Raw genomic sequence first — 23,899 nt, 5'->3', positions numbered from 1 at the left:
CGGCTCATTTCGTGCATATTTCAAATCTGCGGTGACCAAAGTGTGGCAGTAATGAGCCACCGGAGGTTTTACTCAGCCAGTACAGCAGGTGAAGTAGCGAATAGCCAATAGCTGGCCTCGTTTTATGTCACGTGCTTCCCGAACAGCGTCTCTGCAGCATTCAGCGGGAAGTGGGAGTACTTTACTTTGAGCCTTCAAAAAAGAAGAGTAACCTGTAAACTCTGCACTACTGAACTGTTTAAGGGGCTGTTCACATATCGTGTCTTTTGCGTGCTCAAGTTCGTTATTTCCTATGTAGGCGCGCAGTATGCACTCTCATAATGGAAGCGACGCGGTCGCGACACGCACGCGGTGCGATGCGCCCGTTTTTCCAGGCACGTCCACACCGCATCCATTTATCCTTTGCTGAAATTTCCGGGTCTTCATGGAGAGGGCACGTCATGGTTGCTTAGCAAAGGCAAACGCCTCAGGGGCGCTTCTGCCCGAGCGCTTTGGAAAGAAGGAGAAAGCGGCGCGACTAGCGTTTTCCACGCGTTTTTAGGTGCGATATGTGAACGGCCCCTAAGAATTTTATTTGTGCAGATTCTCCAGTAACGTTACAAGGTTGTTTGCAAATGTTTAGTCGTAAAAGCTGATAACATTGCTTTTTAACAGTTAACATTTAAAGCTTTACAAACATGTTATGTGATCAGTTTGTCGTTTACCAGTTCATAATTCAGACTTGCAGCCTAATTATGACTGAATGAGAGAGGTAAATGTTTGAGTATATTTAAAATGCACTTCTTTTCTAAGTATTCACTGCTCTTTTTCACACAGCAGGTTTTTTGTGTGTGTCCCAATTTTTTTTTTCTGGACAACCTTCTGATTGATTTTACTTTAAATTGTGAGTTCCATTCAGGTTTCATGCCATTGGCACTTTTTTTTTTCGAAGGATTGTTTACAATTTCACAGCATAAGCTATAAAGCTTTTTCCCAGTAAATAATAAAATACAATGCACTGCAATTTTATTCTGTTTTATCCTTATACTTTGTGAAAATATGTTCTCAAAGATTCCTTAAGCTTTGTTTGGGATGTTAAACTACTTTAGGAGCTCTAAGGACTGCCATGGTGAAAACAATATTTGAAATCTCCTTGTGAATTTTGCTAGAGTATGGATCAGTGTTTTGATTGCAGAAGAGTTCGACAAAGGATTACTAACATAATAAAACAACTCCAGGTATATTTTTGATGAGGATATGACAATGCAAAATGGTTAAAATCTCTTAAAAATCTATGCTGAATGATAAAGACCCTTTATTAATAATTTACTTGGGGAAAAAATGGAAAAAACTAAAATATAAGTACATAAACCGATTAATCGATTAATCGTAAAAATAATCGACAGATTAATCGATTATCAAAATAATCGTTAGTTGCAGCCCTAATAAAATGGTTCATATTATTCACAACTTGTGGGCATTTTTAACATTCACAATTTGGTATCACTTGTATATCTGAGCTGAAAAAAGTTAATGATCAGGTTAATGACATTTTGTTACAACATTATCTGGACAAAACTGTATAGAAATGAAAACGTATATGTGGACGAATCATTAACAATAAAAAATAATAATTAAAATGTGCATTCATACAAAATGGATGGGGTGAAAATCTATTGTCCCAACTTTCAAAAGATTTGTGCTTGGCCAGTTCTTGGTTCCTCAGGAGTCATTGCTTACGGAAGTAATGCTTGTCTTGCCTGTTACGGTTCACAATAAGGAACCGTTTTTAGAAAGTTCAGCCTGTTGAGAACTTGCACTGGCTTCTTAGTGACTTCGCTGCACACATTGTTTGAGTTCACTTCGATTTGGCATCACTCAACACCACCGTATTGGACACAAACTGAGTTATACAATACACCTCTCTCGTGCCTACTCCCTGAATAAGAAAAGTTACTCTGCAAGATTGATTCCTGTGTGTTGTCCAGTGTCTCGTTTTTAATCCTGTTGTTGCAGAGAGGAAGGAAGTGGCATTCACCAGGATTCTGGAGGCTATAGTTGTTTATAGCTAGGAGCAGAAATTGTGGCCTCTGGATTCAGCCCAGTGCCGTGTGGTTGGACTGAGATTTGAGGTCGCAGCCCTGTTCAGGGTGTGTGCACCCAGAGAGGTGCATTCTGGGTGACGGTGGTTTAGCCACTCTTCTGAAATCTAACTAGAGGCGCCTGGCTGAGCAAGAGTAGCTGGTTTTTGCAAAGCTTATTCCTGTTCCTCGCTAATTAGAGCTGCTCTCTGGGACAAGACCAGACATGTGGAGCACATGAGCTGTTTATCCTACCACAGCGCCGCTCTTCAGGGGATCTTCTCGCTTTGATTCAGCGTTTTAAAGACGTGTGTGTGCTTGTTTATCTGTGATTATGACTTCACCATTTGAAAAGCAAATGGGTCAGTTTTGAATCATGTGGACGGAAAAGTTTACCTGACGTTTCTCTTAAACCGACACCGTAATCAGAGCTCTCTGTATAAAGTGACTGTTAGTTGCATGACTAAAATGTTATTTAATTACAGCCACATAGACTCCATTGTGCCAATTTTCAAGTGAGCAACTTTTAGTAACGCATGTATTATTAGAGCTTTTCCTCCCTGCATTCACAAACTTCTCCAACCTGCTGAGAATTCTTCACATTCTCATTTGCAGACAGGCCGTCTGGGCCATTTTAGACTATTTGTGGTAACAAGACACAGTCGTCTTTTGTCTTTCTCAGTCTCTCGTCACTGAATTCTCTGCCCATATCTTATTTTCTTAGAGCCATTTCTGTGCAAACTTTGGAAAGGAAACAACTCGAAGCACACTTATAATTAAAGGGGTCATATGATGCGATTTTAATTTTTCCTTTCTCTTTTTGAGTGTTACAAGCTCTTGGTGCATGAAGAAGATCAAGAAGTTGCAAAGACTAAAGTCTCAAATCCAAAGAGATATTCTTTATGAAAGATAAGACTCTGCCACGCCCCCTAAAATGCCTCATTTTAACACAGCCCCACATGTCTACGTCACTATAGCCCCTTTCACACTGCCATTCCGGCAAATCGAAGGGTAAAGTGTTCCGGCAATTGTTCCCTGGTCGCTAGATTTTGCACTTTCACTCTGCCAGTGATTACCCGGGATATGCGCGTGCTTTCACACACAACCCTTGAAGATCCCATTACGACACGTGACATCAGCGTGTGACGTGTAATGTACGAGTCGAAAACGTTAGGCACGTTATACTTTCACTGTTTACAAGCTGGCGAACGATCTCTGCGTCAGCGCAGGAAAGTGAGGAACTAACTGATCTCTGCTTCATTACAGTTTGCACATATGTTTTCTTCGCGAACGTTGATCTTCCTTCAAAACAGCCGGTAAAAGAGTCGCGCGTCATCACTTTAACACGGCATTCGATCTGGCTTTTGTTCACACAGCGCTCGTTCCGGGTCGAACCCCGCAATGTTCCTAGGTCCCCGACCCGGGTTCAATGTGGGAATCAATCCCAGGACGTGGTTGCTTTCACACAGAAGGCGACCCGGCAATGTTCCAGCAATGTGACGGGTCCGATGTGCAGTGTGAAAGGGGCTTATGTGGAAATATTTGGGTAATGCCGACCAAATGTTCACGCAAAGTGAGGGGGGTGGGGGCAAGTCACCAAACCCCCAACTGCTCCTCGGGTGCCACAGCACTTGGCTGCCCACTGCTCCTGGTGTGTGTTCACAGTGTGTGTGTGTGCTCCCTACTCGCTGCTGTGTGTGTGCACTTGGATGGGATAAATGCAGAGCACAGATTGAGAGTATGGGTTACCATACTTGGCTACACATCACGTCACTTTAAATTGAAAATCAGTGGTTGGTGCGGCTCAGTGGTTAAAGAGCTGAACTAAAAAGTTATAGGTTTTTGACCACCAGGACAATCCATGAGTCATTACCACTGCATCCTTACAAGTTCTTAACCTCAGGTAAATGATTGTCCCGGTAACAATTTAGTGTCTACTAAATTACTACTTACTTAGTCAAATCAGACGGTCACAGTAAACAACCTGTGACTAAAGAGCTGTCTAGCCCAGTCCAGAACCTTCTAGGGAGTCCTTATGGAAAAACAAAGCTTGAGGAAGTCAGGGGCGAAACTGTATTGTCTTTTTCCAGTGGATGAAGTGCAGCCAGTGATCAGTCAATCAATGGTGAAGCAATGATGCCCATTTTCCACCAAGATGCTGTTGCTTGACCTGCAACCTTCTGGTTATCAGCAAAGCTCTTTTACATCTGTGCCACACCACCCTCTGATTTCCCCTGCATCTGTTCCTTATCTCCATTTCTGTGTAATAAATGATCTGAATCTCAGAGCCAGCGGTACACTCAAGGTTGTGAGAACTACAGGAGTGACCCTGCCGCCCAGCTCATTTAGGTGGCCTTAATTACAAAGAAGACTCTACACCCCCACAGTTACACAGACACACCCAGGCTGTTTATGGATCGTTCACAGACCATTCGTGCTACTGCCTCATGTGGTTTTTAGGAGGCTGAGGGCCAAATGTATATTAATTGCTGACTGCACCGTCTGGATACGCATCCCACCCATTGCAGTTGCCTCAGATCCCCCTTCCCTCATTTACCCTTGCCCTCCCTCCATCATTCCTGCATGCACGAGATGAGGTGGCTGGAATACTCCCCATCTTCTGTCATGAGTCTGAGTGGGTTCACAGAAGTTCACATGGACTGTACTATCATCCACGTTTGAAAATGTTTTCTTCTGCTTTTAAAGGATTAGTTTACCTACAGAAGTTCTGTCGTCATTTACTCCCCCTAATGTGGCTCCAAAACCCTCTGACTTTATTTCGTGAAACACAAAAGGAGAATAGGATGAAATAGGACATGAACGAATGCAGTCTTGCATTCACTATATTCCAAATCCTTTTATGATATAATTTATGTGGTGAGCAGATTCAAATTCATTTATAAAACACTGACGATTTTGTTAATCGTTAATCAATCAAACAGATCAAATCAGTGAGTTAGAGAACTGGATCGTTCCACTTTGTGAACTTCTCATTCAGACAGTTTTGTAAGCTGGATCAACTGATTAATTGAATAGACCATTATTTGTATTTATAATCATAAATGCAGCAATAAAATCTGGTACATGAATCATCTCTGTATTCACATCCATTATTTGCACACTTACATATGTGAAGCCCTTAGCAATAGTCAGAAACTCGGCCCACGGTGACCCCTCACATAGAGTTTAACCAGTCATAACATAACAGAGGTAATTTACATATTCTTACAGGTCTTAAAGGTAAAGTAAAAATAAATATTATTGCAAAGGTCAAATCATTGTTTAAAATTTGTCGGTAAGAAACCTTGACTATAGTCCTGTTCACACAAATGTTAACTGCAAAACTTTTGTGCGATGTAAGGGATAGTTCCCCCAAAAATGAAAATCATTCCACGACACACACAACCTCAAGCCATCCTAGGTGTGTGACTTTCTTCTTTTAGATGAATGCTATCGGAGCTTTGTTAAATAAAATGTCCTGGCTCTTCCAAGCTTTATAATGGCAGTAAATGGTGGATGAGATTGTGAAGACCAAAAAGTGTATACACCCATCATAGGAAGTGCTCTATACTGCTCCGGGGGTTAATAAAGGCCTTATGAAGCAAATTGATGTGTTTGTTGAAGAGAAAAATACATAATTAAAACTTTATAAACCTTAATCCCTAAATTCCGATAATTGTCTTACTCATGTTCACGAGACAGTATGGTACAGTAAGGGATGTTGTAGGAGGTATAGATGATGCGTAAACTCCGGTAAGAAGAGATGAATGTGAAAGCGCAGATGAGAGAGAGCAAAACTAAACACCGGTCAGGAATTAGAAGTACAAAACGAAAATCTGTAAAGAGAAATTTTGAAGGATTTCAATATAAGCCATGGGGAGGCTGGATTTCCTTCTGGGATGCAGTATTTCAATAAGCGCCACCTACTGTCAGAGAGTGAAATTCTATTTTTATGCAGAGCGTTTGCCTTTTTTGTATTAAACAAATATAGAATGTGAAAATCATGCCATGAAAACAATCGTGTTGGTGTGAACAGGATCTAACATGTTAATGTTACATGAATGTAGACTGGCCCCTGTAAGTTTTCACTTGTAATTTCTTCTCATTATATTGTTAACATTAAGCTTATCAAAAAGTAAACACACTTGACCACTGATAGATTGACTGCAGACTTTAGCTGTCACGTGAGAGCCAAAGCTGTCTCAGGAGACAACTTAATCTGTCATCTCTCACATATATGAATGGATACAAACAAATTACATCTTTAAAAAAGCTTTTGAAATTAGCTTTTTTGTGCATGTGTCATGCTTCACAGGCAGTAGCCCTCATGTACAAGGGAAATGAATCTGAACTCTTTGTTTTGTGTTTGGTTTGTCTTTTTGTGTGTAGGGGGGGATGGGGAATGGCTTTTTGGAAATCCTCTTTAAATCCTTTCATCTGCAGTGGTTCGCCAGACCACATTCCTCATGCCTTCCCTGCCTCTTTCATTGCAGTCTATTGTTTAAGCCATCCTACAAGATGTAATTCTGAAATCATACTAGCCTTATTAGCGGTTTGCCGATGGATTCCTCTAAGCCAATTTGGCTTTAGCTTGTTGAAAGAGGGGTGTGGGGGAGGTTGTATTGTGGACGTTCATTTAAAGAAAACAATTAGACTCTGTGAATGGCGGGACACCAATGGAAGCCACGTATATAGGTCAAAGACCTTTAAAACCATAAGCTCCCCCTCACTGTGAAGGCAGTTGACAAACAATGGCACTAGAGCCGAGGCCTTATCTCATTGGTTGCTGGGAGACTGGCGAGCTGTCATTTACGTTGATCTGATTGGCATGGTCCCATAGTTCCACTCTCAGCTGCTGACAGCCAAAAAGTGATGAAGGATGGAAATATACTGGCCTTTTACATGTACCATGCAATAAATTATGTATGTAAGTTTGGTATCTGAAGACTTTTTTGATACAACTTCTTCTTTTTTTAGGATTCCTTAAAAAGGCGGATGAAATAAGGATGAATAGAAAGTTCTAAAGCATTTATTTAATATTTATAAAGCACATATTCTGCATGAACATATTCTACATCCCTAATCCTACCCATTACCTAAACATAACAACTACCTTACTAACTATTAATAAGCAGCAACTTAAGAGTTTGAGGCAAAAGTCGTGGATAATGGTTTGTTCGCTTCGTAATTCCCGTAGAAACAGTACTGCATCAGGGCACATGTGGCATCTCAACTTCAAGATAGTCTGATTTGGGACATCATTTTTCTCATGTTGTATTTAGAATGCATTGGGACATTGCGCTGGTTTCAATATTTCTATCATTTGACTTAATCAGAAAGCAAAAAAAAAAAAAAAAAAAGATGAAGCCTTTTCTGTTGGCTACTGTGTCTGAAATACTCAGCCATATGTGTTAAGTTGTCGTTTGCCAATTAGCAAAGACTTTATCTCCAGTTGCTTTACAGTCCACTGATTAGTGGGGCGGTCTCAACTAAGTAGCCTTAGGTTAAGTGGTTTGTGAAAGGGCACAATAACAACCAAGCACAACTGTGATGATGGTAGTAATTCTCTACTTTTTTGTGAGAGAACCTGCATCTTGAACCAGCATATTTACATCAAAAATGTGGTTGTTCATTAGTGTCGTCCACCTAATGATTTTGATTTAGTCTGTAATTCTTGGTTTGATAACAGATTCAGCTGACCGACTTTGAGGTCAAAACAGATCCATCTCTCAGCAGAAGTCTGTGGGCCACCTGCGAATCTCTGCTGCCGTGCGGTTGAGGAGTTCAGCTGTGAATGTGGGAGAAGCCAGTTAAACCAGATGCTGTTCCTCCGGAGAAATTCACAGCATGAGGCGTTTGACAGGACCTTTGGCTGAACTTGCTTTAGCTGTTGACTGTGTGACCATCAGGTGTCAGTATGTTTTTATGATGGAACATGAAGTTTCATTGTTAGAGTTCTTAGTTCATTCATAATTTTGCTTTTTATTAAGGTATTAGATAAAGATAGATTACTTTGGCTTTCTGAAGTCCAGTATATGTTTTTTAATGTATTTAGACCTCATCTGTGTGGGTGGGTGAGTGTGTGTTACGTGTTAGACGTGTCTACACGTGAGGATCATCATGGCAAACAGAGGCAGCAGAGCGAGGCGGAATCTGAGATCTTGGCACACATTTCAGCAGGTCTCATTCAGGAAGTGGGTTGTGAAAGGGTGTGTGTTGAGTACAGGTGTGGAAGACCAGCCTCAACCTGCCCAGACCTTCAGAACACTTTCTCAATAACAACAGGAAGAAAGACGCCCGTACTGATGATGCATGACCGCCTCGTGTGGTCGACACTCTTTAAGTAAAAGATTTAACAAAAACTTTTTTTTAAGACTCCTATTACTTTACCTGCAAGTCTTCGTATTTGAGCGTTAATGTGACTTCAGACCCTCACCAAAAGTAAACATGAAGAAACTGATTCTTTCAGGAGTTCTAACTTGCCATGAGTGCAGTATTTTCTCATTATTTATGTAAAGACTGCAGCATCATTTTCTCTCATAAACCGCAGCAATAATTCAAAGCTTCGACTCTGCAGAAAAGCAAATTGCAGTGAAAGCATTTTTTTCTGTGGTTTGGAATCATTTTCATCATTGGTTTCTCAACATTGTTTTTGCCTTGCATTGTGAATAGTCCTTTTTGGAAGATGAGACAGTGAAGCTATGTAGTTACCATTTCCAAACCAACATCCATTTTCTTCTACATTTACCATTGCTTTTATTAATTTGGCTTATTATGAAAGGGCATTGTACTTGGAATAGTTGCAATATACATGACTATTCTTAAACAAAATCTTAAGATTTGTGAACTTCAACCTAAATGCATTTCCCTAGAAGTTTCTTAGCTCGACTTGGGTGCAGGGATTCTTTTCACCCTTTTTATCTGATTAGTCTAGTTTTTCTTTCCTCCACAAACAGCTTTAAAGGGACAGATTGCGAGTGTCATTAACACCTTAATCCTCCCTCATTCCTGCACCCCCTCTAAACCCGGTGCTGTTTGGTGTCACCCGTGACGGTGAGAGATTAGAGAGCAGATCTGGAACATCTCACTTAGCAGCTTGTTTGGGGGGTTGGGATCATCTCAAATTCAGGATGAGGTCAGAGCCAGATGAGGACTCACCCGCTCATCACTGATGAGTCAAACACACACCGCATGACCTCTGGGAGGGCTGCAGAGTACAGTGTAGCAGATAACAAATCTGTGGATTAGGGAAAGGGAGATGTAGAATAATATTACCCTGTCCATTTGCACTGAGTGCGCCTGGTTTGGTTTTTAATACATTGTTTTATTTGCATTGCATTATTAGCAAAATACACCAAAGTGTCACCTTACCATAGTAAAGCGGTAAAAAAATATATTCTGTATAAAGATTAGTGCCACAATGCCAGGGATCTGCAGGTCATTGACAGGGGGTTGCTAAAGCTATGCAGTTTCTATTGTATTCTGAACAGTTACTTTGTTGCCAAGTCAAAAGCATCCCACCCCATCTAAGTATCCCTGCAAATGGCTAAATCTATGTCAATTGTTTGCCTATTTTATCACCCATCAGACATAAATTGTAAGTTCAATAACTTAAAAACAGACTGGGAACCCAATGTGTGAATACCAATAATGGTGACATTTGTGTTGGCAATATTTTAAAACAACATTCCAAGAGGTGCATTACAAGAAAGGGCAAAGCTCTCAGACAGCTGTGATAATAAATCTTTCAAAATGCAATTTTATTTCTTCTATTAACATCTTTTGTACTTGAATGATGATTTGGCTTATCACAACTTTTCTTGCTTGTGTTGGGAAGAGCTTTTCCCACTGTACAGATGGTTTCTACAAACACAAGCTTATCGTAGAGACAGTATAGCAGTGTTTCTCTCCATTATTGAATTAAAAGAATAGTTTATTAAAAAATGCCTGCTTAAGCTCAAGCAGGATGCTCAATACATCCTGGGTGAATATGCCTTTTTTCTTTTTAGATGAATACAGTAAGAGATATATTAACTAATATCAAGACTCTTTCCAACTTTATAATGGCACTGAATGCTGCCTGAGGTTCTGAAGCGCCAAAAAAGCATCCATCCATCATAAAAGTAATCCATATGACTCCAGTGGGTTAATGTTTTCTTTCTGAAAGTGAAGCGATTGGTTTTTGGAAGAAAAAAAATCCATATTTAAAACTTTTTATAAACCATTGTCACTGACTTCCGGCAACTATCGCATTCACCAGTTAAGACGTATGACAACCTTTTGAGTTGTTTGACTATACTGTAGATTTGTGTTCGTATCCATTTTAAAATGTGCCTCCACATTTGTCAGTTCTCATCTTAGCTTCTGTTACGTCTATATCCTACATAATACACCAAATGGCCTGAGGGTGAGTAAATTATGGGATAATTTTAAGAGTGACATGAGCTTTGATCCTGGTACTAGGTCTGGAGACCCCAGCAAAGCAAGTATTTTTCTCATACAGAATCAGATGAAGAGTTTTCAACCTGGGCCATGTTTTGTCTTTGTTCAACAGGACTGAAACTGATCAGTTTCCTCTTACTCATGCATATGAGGTCATAAATGAACCACAGACACACATGACAGCATGAATAGGGCAACCAGTGCATCCTGAACCATGTTCTGCATCCTGACTGTCTTCCTCAGTTCCCCACATCTTTATGTTAGCCCTACACACACTTCATAACCAAACATTTACTTTCAAACTCAGTGCTTTACGTGATCACTGGTAATAGCCTTTATTTACATTTCCATGGATGTTACATACGGGCAGCTACAGTGATTATGTCATGTAATGATAGGACATGCTTAGTTATGTGTTGGGCTTAAAGGACTCTTGGCAGTCGTCCTAAAGTTGGCCACACTTTCAGAACATATGGGGGGTAGAGGACAAGGTTAAACACTGAGCATATGTTTTCGTGTAGATGGTTTATGTGGAGAGCTGCATTGGGAAGCATGTGAATTGCACAGTGGACATACAACCTGTACATTTGAGCTGAATTCCTTCTTTACCAGAGTAGACTTGGTGGAATGTCTACAATAATTTTCGTAGTTTGTCTACTTGTTAAAAGCAGTCCTTATGTAACATCGCAAAAGAAAGGGAGCTTAATCTCCCGTCACAGTCTCCACCCTTCACCACTGCCTGCTAACTTCTCCCAGATGTGTATGTCACTGCACTGTGGGTAACACAAGTTAAAACCCGTAGGGGTGTGTAGGAGCCTGCATAGAGAGCTCTGCTGAGTGTGCACCCGTACAGGAGGGGCTTCCTCCTTTAATCTCTCTCAGGGTACAGAAAGAAGCCAAAAGCCATCGCTCCATTCATCCAGGGAAATTTAAGTGCAACGGTTTAAAGCAAACACAGACGGACTCTCCCAGGGGACTCTGTCTGTGAGCCATTACCCCTGATTCTGCACTGTGGTGAACCCTTGAGTACCTGTGTCTGCTTTATATGTATATAATCAGATAATATATGCAGTTTAAGTTAGAGTTCCCTTTCTTTATTCTTCTGGTAGTTTGGTGATGGAAATCCATGTTATCTTTGTCAGGGTAATATATAGTCTTCTCATCGCAAGCTGGTTGGCCTCTCAGGCAAGGTAATGTCATGCAGAATTGTGTTCACACTGTTGATTTCCCAATCAATGGTAATGCACATCACTTTATTCACACGTGGCTTCGGTGGATGACTCCCACCAAGAGCATTCTTCCCAAGCATGACAGTAACAGCAGGCACAAATAATAGAACCCAGACAGGAATTTGGGCAGGGTGTTTTGGAAATAGTAAAGTAGATCGCATTGGCAGTTTCTCCAGAACACCGTAGGAAATGCAGGAGAAAATTAGAAAAGAAACTGTGTTGGTAGGCATAATGACTGGTCGTAAAACTCTTTTGAATCCTGCTTTTATGAGCATTTGTAAGAAATCCAATAGAACTTGAAAAGGGACCCTTTCAGTGTGCAAGTTAACGAGAGGTAGGACGACATGAACAAAAGCTCGAGACCTCACCCACTCCTCTTTCCCACACCCACCCATGGGTGATTGAGGGGGATCATACTGCTACGGTCAGCTGATGAATTATGCTTCAAATATGTTGTGGGTCATCTCGGTTAAACAACTTCTGCATTCCTAGTTGAGGCACTGTGTAGTGGAATGTAGGGTTTATTCCTACCAGGCTCACCCACCACATCTCCAGTGACCCCTGACACTGGGACTGGGCCCCTTCCCATGGAGCATAGTCAGGTAAATGCAGTGCCAGGCACAGCACTGAAACATAACCTTAGTCATTTGAGCTGTCTATTTCTGAAAGACAGCATACAAGAAATTCTTTCTCTGGGTAGAGTTAAATTGTTGTACGCTTTGTTCCTCTTAACAAATCTCTATGCCTTCATTTTAAAAATGCCGTTCTATAGGGCTGTACAATCAATCAGCGATTGTCATGCGCATCTCTTCAGTAAAGCTGTTCCCGTGATTAGTAGTAAATCTCCATCACGTGCTTTCAGATTGAGTGGCATTCACTAAACCAAACCGTAGTTCACTGACAATTAGGCAATATCACGTTCATAATCGCAGATGAATCACATTCGATTTCGAACGCAATATCGCCTAGCTTGTTAGGGAACTACGGCTCAAAATCAATGTTTTTCAAAAAGAAACAGAAAAAAACTGTATAATACAAGTTAGTATTGTAGACAATTTCCAAAATGTAGTGCCTAAACCTTTAATGAACAGATTTGTGGATTGTGGTTTGCAACATTTGTCTGTATAAAAGAATGTATGAAATAATGATTTGGGAATGTTGTTCCTCAGCTATTGACTCAACATCCCTCTCTTTTATGAAAACTGCCAATTAATGAAACCTTCTTGGGCAATATTGTTGCCTTTCTTGAACCTGTAGACTTTGTTTTTACTGTCTGGTAGGCACTGGGCCATTCACTTTCCCCTGGAAATGTCTGGAAACAGCCAGCTGTCCTTTGATCACTGAGCTGAATTTGTTTTCCCATCATGCATCAGTGCAGTGAGGATTACTCTGTCAGGAGTAGTTTAGGCTTGGTGACTTATTTGCTTGCCCTTACTCTCAGTCCCATTGGAGGTTAAAGATTCCACGTTGGGTCTGTGCCGATACCAGCCCATATGGGTCAACGGAAGACAGAATGGAAAATCCAGTGGAGTCCAGTTTCTCTCTGGCAATCCTAAAAAACACATTCATTGCCCCAAATCCAAGTCACAGCTTCCAGGATCTACTTTGTATTTGCTTACTTGCAAACTACACCTTTTATCAGTTCCTAAGTTCCTACATGTCCCATTAGTTGTTCAAAGTTCTTCTCAGAAAAAGACATTTGAGGGTGGACATTTGGAGAACAGTACCCTCCTAATGAAGGCCAGAAGCAGGAACACTTCAATCTGTTTCCTATCAAGAGACTTGCAGTTGTGGCTGAAATTCCAGGACATAATAAAAGCCTGTCTGGACTCAATCAAAATAATCAGGCCGACAAAGAGCCAAACTAAGAACAACTGCGGCTGGATGCTTTGAGGAAAATTCAGAAGCTTTGTAAAAGCATTTTTAAAAATGTATTTGAGAGTAATTGAACACAAGGTGGGCATTTTTCTTGCCTGTATTTCCCTGAGAACTCATGCTGGGAAGTCAGTTAAACTTGCACTGGAAACTATACCTTACATCCACAACAAACTCTCCAGGTGTGGTTGCTGTCTGGCTCAGCACAGAAGGGGTTTTTTTTGAAGCAAGTTATGTTAGTGTTCAAAGAGAAGCTTTATTAAAACACTCTGTGCTACTCAAGTTATATTCTATCATTAGTCTCACAAGCACCTCACCAAGGTAAGCAGGTCCCTGTCCCTATGGGGGCATTTCAATAATGCATTTCTGTTTTAAGATGTGTTGTGTCAGTAGGACTTGATCTCTTAATCTACATGCTCCAGTAACATGGAGTTCTCACAGCGATTATCAGCGTACATCAGAACATGCAGATACCTCCATCTCTGCTGAATACCTTCAACAGAGGCCGTTGTTTTCTGCCACTAGTTGCGGGTACATTTTTGTAATGATGGCCTCATGTTTTGAGTTAACTTGCCAGAAAAAGCATGTTACATCATAATCCATGGAGCATCTGAGGGGTATAAACCATCTGGCAGGTCTGATTAGATTTGCATGCTTGTCCTCATCACCTCCATATGAAGCATTACTTTCTAACAGTACCAAGTTTAACAAACGGATCCAATCTCTTGCTTTACCAAGTTTATGTACATACTCGAGGCTTAAGCTTCAAATGCAAAAGTATTAACAGTTGTCATTCTTGTTTTCTCTTGCAGAAGAGGTTGACTACAGCAACTTTGGCACCAACACTCTGACCCGGAAAAAGAAGGCCGTGGTCACTCTTCGCAACGACCTGAACCGCAAACGGCCCCACATCCGCATTGGCTTGCCTCAGGATTTCCGTCCCGTGTCGTCCATTATTGACGTGGACATCCTTCCTGAATCTCACCGGAGAGTTCGACTCTACCGGCATGGCTCGGACAAGCCCCTGGGATTCTACATCCGTGATGGAACCAGTGTCCGTGTCACACCCCACGGCTTGGAAAAGGTCCCAGGGATCTTCATTTCCCGTATGGTACCTGGAGGCCTGGCCGATAGCACGGGCCTGCTGGCCGTCAATGATGAGGTCTTGGAGGTTAATGGCATCGAGGTGACAGGAAAAACGTTGGACCAGGTGACTGACATGATGATCGCGAACAGCCACAACCTTATCGTGACCGTGAAGCCGGTGAACCAGCGCAACAATGTGATGCGAAGCAGTCGTATCTCGGGCAGCTCTGGTCAGTCATCCGACAGCAGCGGTTCGGTGGGATACCCCGCCATCACTGCTCTCACCGGTGCCACCGCCATCTCTCATGGCTACAGCCCAGAGGATCTAGAGAGTGACGAGGAGTCGGACATCGTAATTGAGAGCAACATGAAGCGACCATCACGCCGCTCCAATGTCTCGGTGGCTTCAACTGCATCCCGGTCCCAGACGCAAATTACCAACTTAACACCTCCCAGCCCCCCTACACAACTCAAAATGAGGCCACCATCCACCGTGTCCACAGCCTCTTTCCACTCTCAACCGAGCTTTAATGGCACAGTGCACAGTAGTTTGAGTAACAAGTTGCACAAGGACCTTACCCTCCAACACCATCCCTACCACAGCAGCAACCCTGCTATGCGGGAGAGCAACGGCAGCCTACACAAAATCCTCAGCAGCATGAGGACAGACCCCCGTCACAGCCTGGTTTTACCCAGAGGAGGGGTGGAGGAGGATGGCACAGTCATCACTTTATAATACATGCCGTCACATAAAATCCAGCCCTCCCAGAGACTCTGCCTTTCAGCCTGGGACATCAGACTTGACTTTGAACCTCAACAGACTTTAAGGGTTTCAGAAAATGTATAATTTAACAGAAACAATATCTGCAATTTTATTCGTTTAAAATGTTTGCTTTCCCTGTGTTGTAATGTTGAAAATGTTTCCGATTTGGTAGTATGCATCTTTTTTTCTAAGCTTTTTTTTTTATCTTTGTCTATCAGTGTTTCTCAGTTTTTGTTTAGAGGTTCATTTTAATCATGTTACCTAAATAACTCTTGGGACCAGAAATTGGGTTTAGACCTGTGCGTTCTGTTGTCTTCTGTTCACGGTTTGTATTTGAAAACAAACATTTGCCCCAAAAAGCCAGTTGCATTAGGCAAATGCCAAAATGAATTTACATTTAATCAGAAACACAACTTTTGTTTGCCTTGCTCAATCCATGTTAATAACTTAAAGGTATTATTATTAATTATCATAACTTTTAGTGATAAATATGTATCTGCTGTATGTTTAGTGCATTTATGTGCACTAAATTTACTATTTGGCAGATACCCTCAGAATGTTGGATTTCCAAATATATGAATATCACTTGCGTCAGCATTAAAAAAAAAAAAAAGGCTTTTTGGAAATTGTGGAAAATTTGTTTAAAATAAGCTGTAAGACATTAACTATTATGTTGACTTTGGTCTTGTAGGGTTACATTTGACTTTAGGTATTTCACACTTCTCTTCTTGTGAAGACCTTTTGACTTCGGGAGTCCAACAGAATGTGACTCTGTTGGTTCTCTCTGTGTTTAGCCGTACACATTATTTTCTGTCACCTCACTGTTAATGAAGCCTCACCTCTGACCTCCACTCAAATCCCCACAACAGAACAGAATGCTGTCTCAAAGTAGTCAGTAGTATTTAATGGCTTTTGTGTTAATACAGCCACTGAGCATACTTAAAGGGATCGATCACCCCAAAATAATAACAATAATGTCATTTTGTTACAAACATGTATGAGTTTCTTTGTTCTGTTGAAAGATGTTTTGAAGAACCAAACAGTTGACATTAGCCAGTGACTTCCATATTATTCCAAAGTATCATCTTTTGAGTTAGACAGAAGAAACTCCTACAGTTTTGGAACGTGAGGTTGAGTGAAAGATTTTTTTTTTTTTTTTTTGGAAAACTGTCCCTTTAAATCCAGCCAAACTTCAGGTATTAAATGCACAGTCTTATATCATCCTGTTACACAGTGGAAACGCACAGTTCATACCCGGTAATTTTGTTTATAGAAAGAAAGTCTGTGGAATCATTTTTGTATATAATTTAAAACCACTGTGGATGTACAATCTTTTGCTTTTAGGTTTACTGCATCGTTTTTATCTCCTTGAAAAAAGACTTACCTTCATATCCACCATTTTTGTGCCTTACCGCCCCTCCTACAGACATACTTCACTCAAACAGACTCTGTATTTGGATATGACCACTGGAAATATTGTCATTTTGGTAAAAGCAAGGAAATGGTATAACACGTGCGTGTGAGAGTCGAAATACATTTGTAGTGAGTCTCCATCTGCTGCACACTGCTTGAACTGCGTCTCTTTTGCTGAAAATCACATTCTTTGTTTTGCCTCAATACTTTTTCATTGGTATCACTGTTGGTGGCTTGGCTCGTCTATATGTGTATCCATTAACAATAAATACAATTAAAATTAATCTAAAACAAGACAAGAAAAAGGGTACACCAGATTGTCTTAAGTCAGTCGTATCAGAACAGGATCAGTGTCATATTTATGTTTTAACGCAATAAATTTCTGTCTAAATGATCCTCATAGCACAATATATCAGTCAGGCAGTCAAACCATGTTTAAAATGGTAACCCTTTTCAGTGGAAAAAAACCATATGTGAAAATTGTCTATATTGTTTTTCTTAACCCTTTTTTTAAGTGCATAATAAAATTAAGATATGGATAAAATGCATTTTGTAGTTCTTTCATTACTTGGCTCATTCTATTCTATTCTATTCTATGTTTCATGAACCGTTTTAAATGAAATCATGTTATATGTGACTGGACCAGAAAGACCAGTCATAGGTAGCATAGGTATATTTGTGGCAATAGCCAACAGAACATGGTATGGGTCAAAATTATCAATTTTTATTTTATGCTAAAAATCATTAGGATATTAAAAAAGATAAAGATCATGTTCCATGACGATATTTGGTAAATTTCCTAATGTAAAAATATTTTTTAAAAATTATTAATCCATTATCAATTTTCTAAGAACTTCATTTGGACAAGTTTTTAAGGCGATTTTCTCAGTACTTTGATTTCATTTATATTCATTTATTTATTTGCACCCTCAGATTCCAGATTTTTCAGTACTTTTATTTCAGCCAAATATTGTCCTATATCATACATCAATTGAAGGCTTATTTGGTCAGCTTTTAGATTTCCATCTTTACAAATTTGACCCATGGTCACATAAAGGCCTACCAATACCATCGTCGGCCAGGAAACGCCAATGTCAGCTAATCTAAAATAAAATTATACATATATAGCTATACAGTTAATAATGTAACAATTACATAATATAAAAATCATATTTTTACATAAAGGTTTTTTTTTTTTTTTTTCTTACACTTGGTGTCACATGACCAGCATGTGGCTGAGCCGTTCTCTGACTGGCTGTTAAACCCGCGCATGCGCACCTGCTGCTCTGCGTTCACTTCCACATAAACAAGAGCAGTGCAGTGGACGGCGAAACATGGAGCATCGCTTTGACAGGGCGGCGGTGCTGTCACCGCTGGAGGAGTCCAGCGCAGAGGTGAGCAGAGACAGCGGTATCGTGTCCCAGAGCGCCAGCAGCCTGTCTATGGTGAGCGAGGCCCTGAGCAGCGGCTCTGTGTCTCAGAGCCCGAGCTTCGGCGCTGCAGTGGCCCAGAGCCCGAGCTCAGCGGCCGGAGAAACCCAGGCGGAGCAGACACAAGACGACGAGCTCCTGAGACACACTGCCATCACTTACTCCTCTTATATCAGAGCCAGCGCGGAAGAAGAGGTGAGGAAACGAGAATGTCGAGCCTGTTTAATATAGAGGAATGCCCTAACACCATAAAAAATGAATTTATATATATATATATATATATATATATATATATATATATATATATATATATATATATATAATGTATATGTATAGCTCGTTTAATATAATATATGTAAGATAGTAATCTGTTTTTCTGAATATTAGCATATTATCCAACATATTTAAACAAGAATTATATAGATAGATAGATAGATAGATAGATATAGTTGTGGCAAACATTATTAGAACACTAATAATTTCACCAGATACAAAATTATTTTAAGTCCGTTATTTCTATCTTTTGCTGTTTAATTTTCTATTGGTATGTCTCCTTATTTACAGTTAGAGGAACGATCATTAGTTCCATCAATGGCTCCAACAAGTCCAGGAAAGTCCACAATCCTCAAAAAAGTGGCTTTTTTATTTTGGAGAATGATTTGGCAGTACGTTGGAAAGTCACTGAATATAGTAGTTGTCAAAAGTGATGTCTGACATCTTCAAATTTGACATCTTTTGCAAGCACATTGCATAGTTGCTAAGAGTCAGTTGTTTTATTTGTGATAATAATGCAATGAAACGTCAAATTGTGCGATTATAATTTTTGGCCATGCCGTCATACAAAGATATTACGAACATATGCAAAAACAAGAGGACCAGTGAAATTATAAATAAATGATATTGTAGTCAGTGTGACCATGTTGCCATTTTAGTGGTTTAGTCACTTCCTCACCCCTCCCAATTAGGGATGCACGATATTGGATTTTGGCCGATATTCGATATGCCGATATTTTCAAAATAATTTTGGCCGATGCCGATACCGATATCGATATATATACAAATATATACTGATATATTTAAACTTTAATTTTACTGAAGAGAAATCCATGTATCTCTTCTGTACTGATTCTACCATAAATGTATTATTTTACAAATGTAGACAGACATTCACATCTGAAAAACAGGTCAATTATTTCACTTGGAGAATATCGGTTTGGCTCATCGGCAGAAATAGTCATATCGGCCGATACCGATGATGGTCATTTTAAGCTTTTATCGGCCGATACCGATATTGTGCCGATATTATCGTGCATCCCTACTCCCAATCACTCTCATACTGATCTATATTTATATGTATATGGATCAGTGAACTCACATTTATGATGTCAGCCACTTTAAGTTGAAAGAAGTTGGCAGCACTGGTCCGTGTTTTTTGCTCCCTTTATATTTTGATGGTTTAAGTGAAATGTTGGGTCATTAGAAAAAAAATAAAAAATATATAATAAAAAACACTGAGCAGTGTTGACCTCCACACATCACTTTTGGTCTCTGTTGTGTCTGGTGGGGTTAGTGCCACGATATTTAAGACCCTGCTTTCTGTGTCATCACCAGAGCATTGCTGCAATTTTCCAGCCAAAAAAATAATAATTTAAGTACTACTTTAATTTCTGCAGTTAGCATTGACTTGTAGAGTGGAAGAAGTTATTAAATTTCTTCCTTTGTCAGTAAAAAAAAAACAACAACTATCTTTCTGTAGATGAAAAACAAGTGCATTTTACATAAAACAAGTAAAATTGTCCGCAATAGGTTAAAAAAATAAATACAAATTCTTAATGTATACGGAAACCAGCATGTTGTTTATTTCTTACCCCACTGGCAGATAATAAGCAAAATAAGAAAGATACACTTAAATAATCCCCCCATGGAAACAAGACTAAATACACAGCAAAATCTCCAGTGTTGAAATCACAGTGTTAAGGACTTTCAGAGAAAAGAGTTAAAAGTTGTGGTGTTGAATTTCAGACGATTAACACTAGCTGGTGTAAACAGCCCCCTCTAGTGGTGTAAAAACGGAGCGTAACCCTTATTAAAGGGTTAGTTCACCCAGATAGCAAAATTATGTTATTAATAACTTACCCTAGTGTTGTTTCAAACCCATAAGACCTCCGTTTATCTTCTGAACACTGTTTAAGATATTATAGATTTAGTCCGAGAGCTCTCAGTCCCTCCATTGAAGCTGTGTGTACGATATACTGTCCATGTCCAGAAAGGTAAGAAAAACATCATCAAAGTAGTCCATGTGACATCAGAGGGTCAGTTAGAATTTGTTGAAGCATCGAAAATAAATTTCTTCGAAAATGTAAGCTGCTTGAAAAGCTGCTTTAAACCCAGAGGATGCTCACACCAAATGTTGATTTAATTTAGTTAATAGAAGTTAATTGATAAAGAAAATCTATTTAAGACATTATTTTTTGAAAGCATCCTCGTTTTACAGCATTTTTACACAAGTCCCTAAAACTTTTACCAGTGCTGTGGCTTTGCAGGTTGATCACTTGAAGCATCAGCATGTCTGAAAATGTAAGCGTACAGTGAGCTGCTAGTGTTTCAGTATTTGTATCAGTCTGTTTGTCTATCTTAATTATAAACTGATAAACAATATATCTTGATATATGCCATGTAAGTAGCTTTGGATAAGCCATATTTATTTAAAGTGCTGGCTTTCAGTCTATAGTTACTCCCATGAATATAATATCAGATTCCTCACAGAACACTTTATAATGCTAAGTCTAGTCCTGATCGAAGTCCTGTATGTAGATAAAGCAGATAATACCACATCTCTGTGTTTAAACCATGTTTGCTTGAAAAAGTGTGTGAAGCTGAACATTGTCTGTTCATATGACGAGATTCTTAACTCAGGGGAACATGACATCTGCAGGAGAACGTTTTGATGACGGACTGAAGGGCTTGTACTCGTCTTGTTGGAGCACAGTGTTGTTAGTGTATCAGGCCTAATTTGCTAAGTGTGATATGTTCGTTGTTCGTTGTGCTGCTGACTGAATATTGTTAAATTCCTGACTCATGACTGCTCGTTCAATTCTTTGTGGTCCGCTGTTATATTACGAAGTGGTATGTGAAGCAACTGGTTGTCTTTCTAAATGTTTAAATGGCATTATATCATGTGTTTTCTTGATGTCTGTCATGTATTTGCTCTGCAGGTCCTGTGCTTGGAGAAAAGCCTGGAGGAAATGCTGACACGGGTCGATGAGTTTGTTGGGATGCTTGATATGGTAAGATCAATATTTTTCTGCCATTCTTTGAAGTAGTTTTAACGAATTACTGAAGTCAGTACTCAATGCGAAGCCACGGAAATGTTACAATGTACACACAAAGCAATTTTGTGAACTAGAACGAAATTTTTGAAAATCATTTTTCATCAGTTGAAATTAAGTTGTTGCTAACTGAAAAAAAGGGGTTTAAGAAAAGACTACAGATCTTTATTTCTTTTTTAACAGATTCGAAACGACACCTCACAGGTGGTCAATGAGAACCTACCACAGATACAGAGAAAATCTGAAGAGATGAGAGAGATTTACCGAAAAATTGACAAATTGGAGGTAATAATATCTTTAATAATATCTTTAAACCATGTGGATGAATTGACATGTTGTTGTTTCAAGTGTACGGTCTAATTCGAAGGCCTTTGTCAAAATGGTTGGAGCCAGTGTGAGTGCAATGGAAGAACAAGTAACTCAAGTCGAAGGTGAAGTTGGGACCCTGCCAGGCACCTTCAAAAAGTTCCTCCGCACAATGGCCGTGCCAGGTTTTTTAAATGTGAGCTCTTTATAAATGCATGCATGCCTGCCATATTATTTAGCATACTTGAATATTATACAAAAGGTAACATAGGGTGACCATATGAGGCTTTCCCAGGATGCGTCCTTGCCAGGATTTTTATATATTGCCTAAAATATCCAGATTTTGGCTGTTTGTGCTGTGCAGATCGATCATTGTATGACATTCATAAGCGCTATAGAGAGCAGAGCAGACGGCTCCTTATGAATTCAATCACTCTCTTGTACTCTGGTGTCATACAATGATCGGTGCGCAGCGACGCTTCAAGTTGAATGAACGAACAAACACCTAACATGTACGTGTATTTGCATTGCTTTGATCGTTCTCTGTAGATCTCACCTTCTCACACGCCATGACTGGTTGATTATGTAACACCTGCATGTTATTGGTCAAACTACTTTGGATGTTTTAGGCAATATAGAAATCCTAGCAAGGACGCGTCTTGGGAAAACGGCTCATATGGTCACCCAAGGTAACAATTTTTCTTTTTTTCACTACAGAAACCTGCGAGCCCAAGAAGGCAATCAGAAAAAAATCAAGAGCTTCCCAGTGTATTTAAGACAGAAGATTACTTTAAACCTCAGTCTGAGCAGTGAAAGAGACTATCGTATTGACTTCATGAAGCACCAATCAAGAGCAGTGCTGTCTGCTTTGAGATGCAAACACCTGGGAGTGCTAACACAAACATTTCACGGCCACTTTATCTGCAACTTACTCAATCAGTCCCACGAAGCCAACGGTTGTTTTAGTAGGCAGTCTAATGGCAGCTAGTTTTATAACAAACAGAAGCTTTGGTTTTAAATAACTTCTTGTTTTTTTGTTTTTTCTTGAAGTGCCTCTCCAGGAAGTCTGACACGGTTTCTTATAGTTGGGAAAGCATGTTGAAAAACGTCAGAACATTAGTTGAAACGTTTCTATGATTTTTTTACTCCTACTTGTACATAGTTTGTACAGCTTTATAATTTTTTTGCCCTCTCTTTTCTTCCAGTGCTTGGGATCTATTTGCACTACTTTCACTGTCGCTGTTTATCACTGATCTATCTTATTAAGATCTGGCACATGTTGACAATGAATCTGTAATGAAACGACTCGAGGTTGTTCTGTAGCGTTCAGTGCCGCACTCCTCAGCCAAACAATAGCCACAACAGACATTGTTTGTCATGGACCATTTACTTTTATACTTAAATGGCCATGGACAGTTGTGTTATGCTAATTGTTACATTATTGTGTCTAATGATTGTCTATTTGTAATAAATTTCCAAAAGTATCCTATCATAAAGTGACTACATTAAATTACTGCTCAAAGGTTGTTATTGGTCGACCAGACATCTTTGTAGAAAGTCTGATAGAACGATTAAGCAACTTAAATTACATAAATACTTATATATATATATATATATATATATATATATATATATATATATATATATATATATATATATATATATATATATGTCTCTAAATATACAAGAAATCACTTAATCAAGCATTCATTCATATTATATTGGTTAAAATAAGAATTTCCTGTAACTCCACAAGATCACACCGAATGTATTTTCACCAGTTTCTCTTTACTTGAGTCAGTTTTTAAAAACTTCATACGGTGTGAAATGCAAAATTGTTTTTGTCCAAGAGACATTCGCTGTCTACATCTTTCAAACGACATTTTCTTACTCAATCACAACAGTCACCGAAACTAGAGGCCAATGAACAGATTGAAATACTTGTTTCAAAACTGTATAACTTCAA

General features: G+C 39.5%; 2 protein-coding genes across 2 annotated transcripts in view; both read left to right on the top strand.

The window, feature by feature from the left end:
• Positions 1-17,416, top strand: part of LOC127979550 (partitioning defective 6 homolog gamma) — a 37,519-nt gene extending 20,103 nt beyond the window's left edge. The window contains exon 3 of the mRNA XM_052585085.1: positions 14,419-17,416. Coding sequence (XP_052441045.1) covers positions 14,419-15,428 — 1,010 coding nt within the window. The 3' untranslated portion in view covers positions 15,429-17,416. The remainder of the gene's footprint in view (positions 1-14,418) is intronic.
• A 738-nt stretch (positions 17,417-18,154) lies between these two features.
• On the top strand, positions 18,155-23,429 carry LOC127979707 (biogenesis of lysosome-related organelles complex 1 subunit 4-like). Its single transcript, XM_052585310.1, has 5 exons — positions 18,155-18,493; positions 21,514-21,585; positions 21,811-21,912; positions 21,995-22,129; positions 22,651-23,429. The coding sequence occupies exons 1-5, from the start codon at positions 18,203-18,205 to the stop codon at positions 22,744-22,746; spliced, it is 696 nt and encodes a 231-aa protein (XP_052441270.1). The 5' UTR covers positions 18,155-18,202; the 3' UTR covers positions 22,747-23,429.
• Positions 23,430-23,899: the final 470 nt, after the last annotated feature.

This window comes from Carassius gibelio, chromosome B19 (assembly GCF_023724105.1).
Source record: "Carassius gibelio isolate Cgi1373 ecotype wild population from Czech Republic chromosome B19, carGib1.2-hapl.c, whole genome shotgun sequence".
In the NCBI taxonomy this organism is placed as follows: domain Eukaryota; kingdom Metazoa; phylum Chordata; class Actinopteri; order Cypriniformes; family Cyprinidae; genus Carassius; species Carassius gibelio.
Note: the sequence above shows the minus strand (reverse complement) of the source record. Positions and strands in the feature narration are given on the sequence as shown.

Bases quoted from the DNA above. Each gene is read 5' to 3' on its own strand.
- LOC127979707 (XM_052585310.1), top strand. From the start codon at position 18,203: ATGGAGCATCGCTTTGACAGGGCGGCGGTGCTGTCACCGCTGGAGGAG. The intron at 18,494-21,513 runs GTGAGGAAACGA...TTTGCTCTGCAG, and splicing joins GAGCCAGCGCGGAAGAAGAG to GTCCTGTGCTTGGAGAAAAG. The intron at 21,913-21,994 runs GTAATAATATCT...TCTAATTCGAAG, and splicing joins GAAAAATTGACAAATTGGAG to GCCTTTGTCAAAATGGTTGG.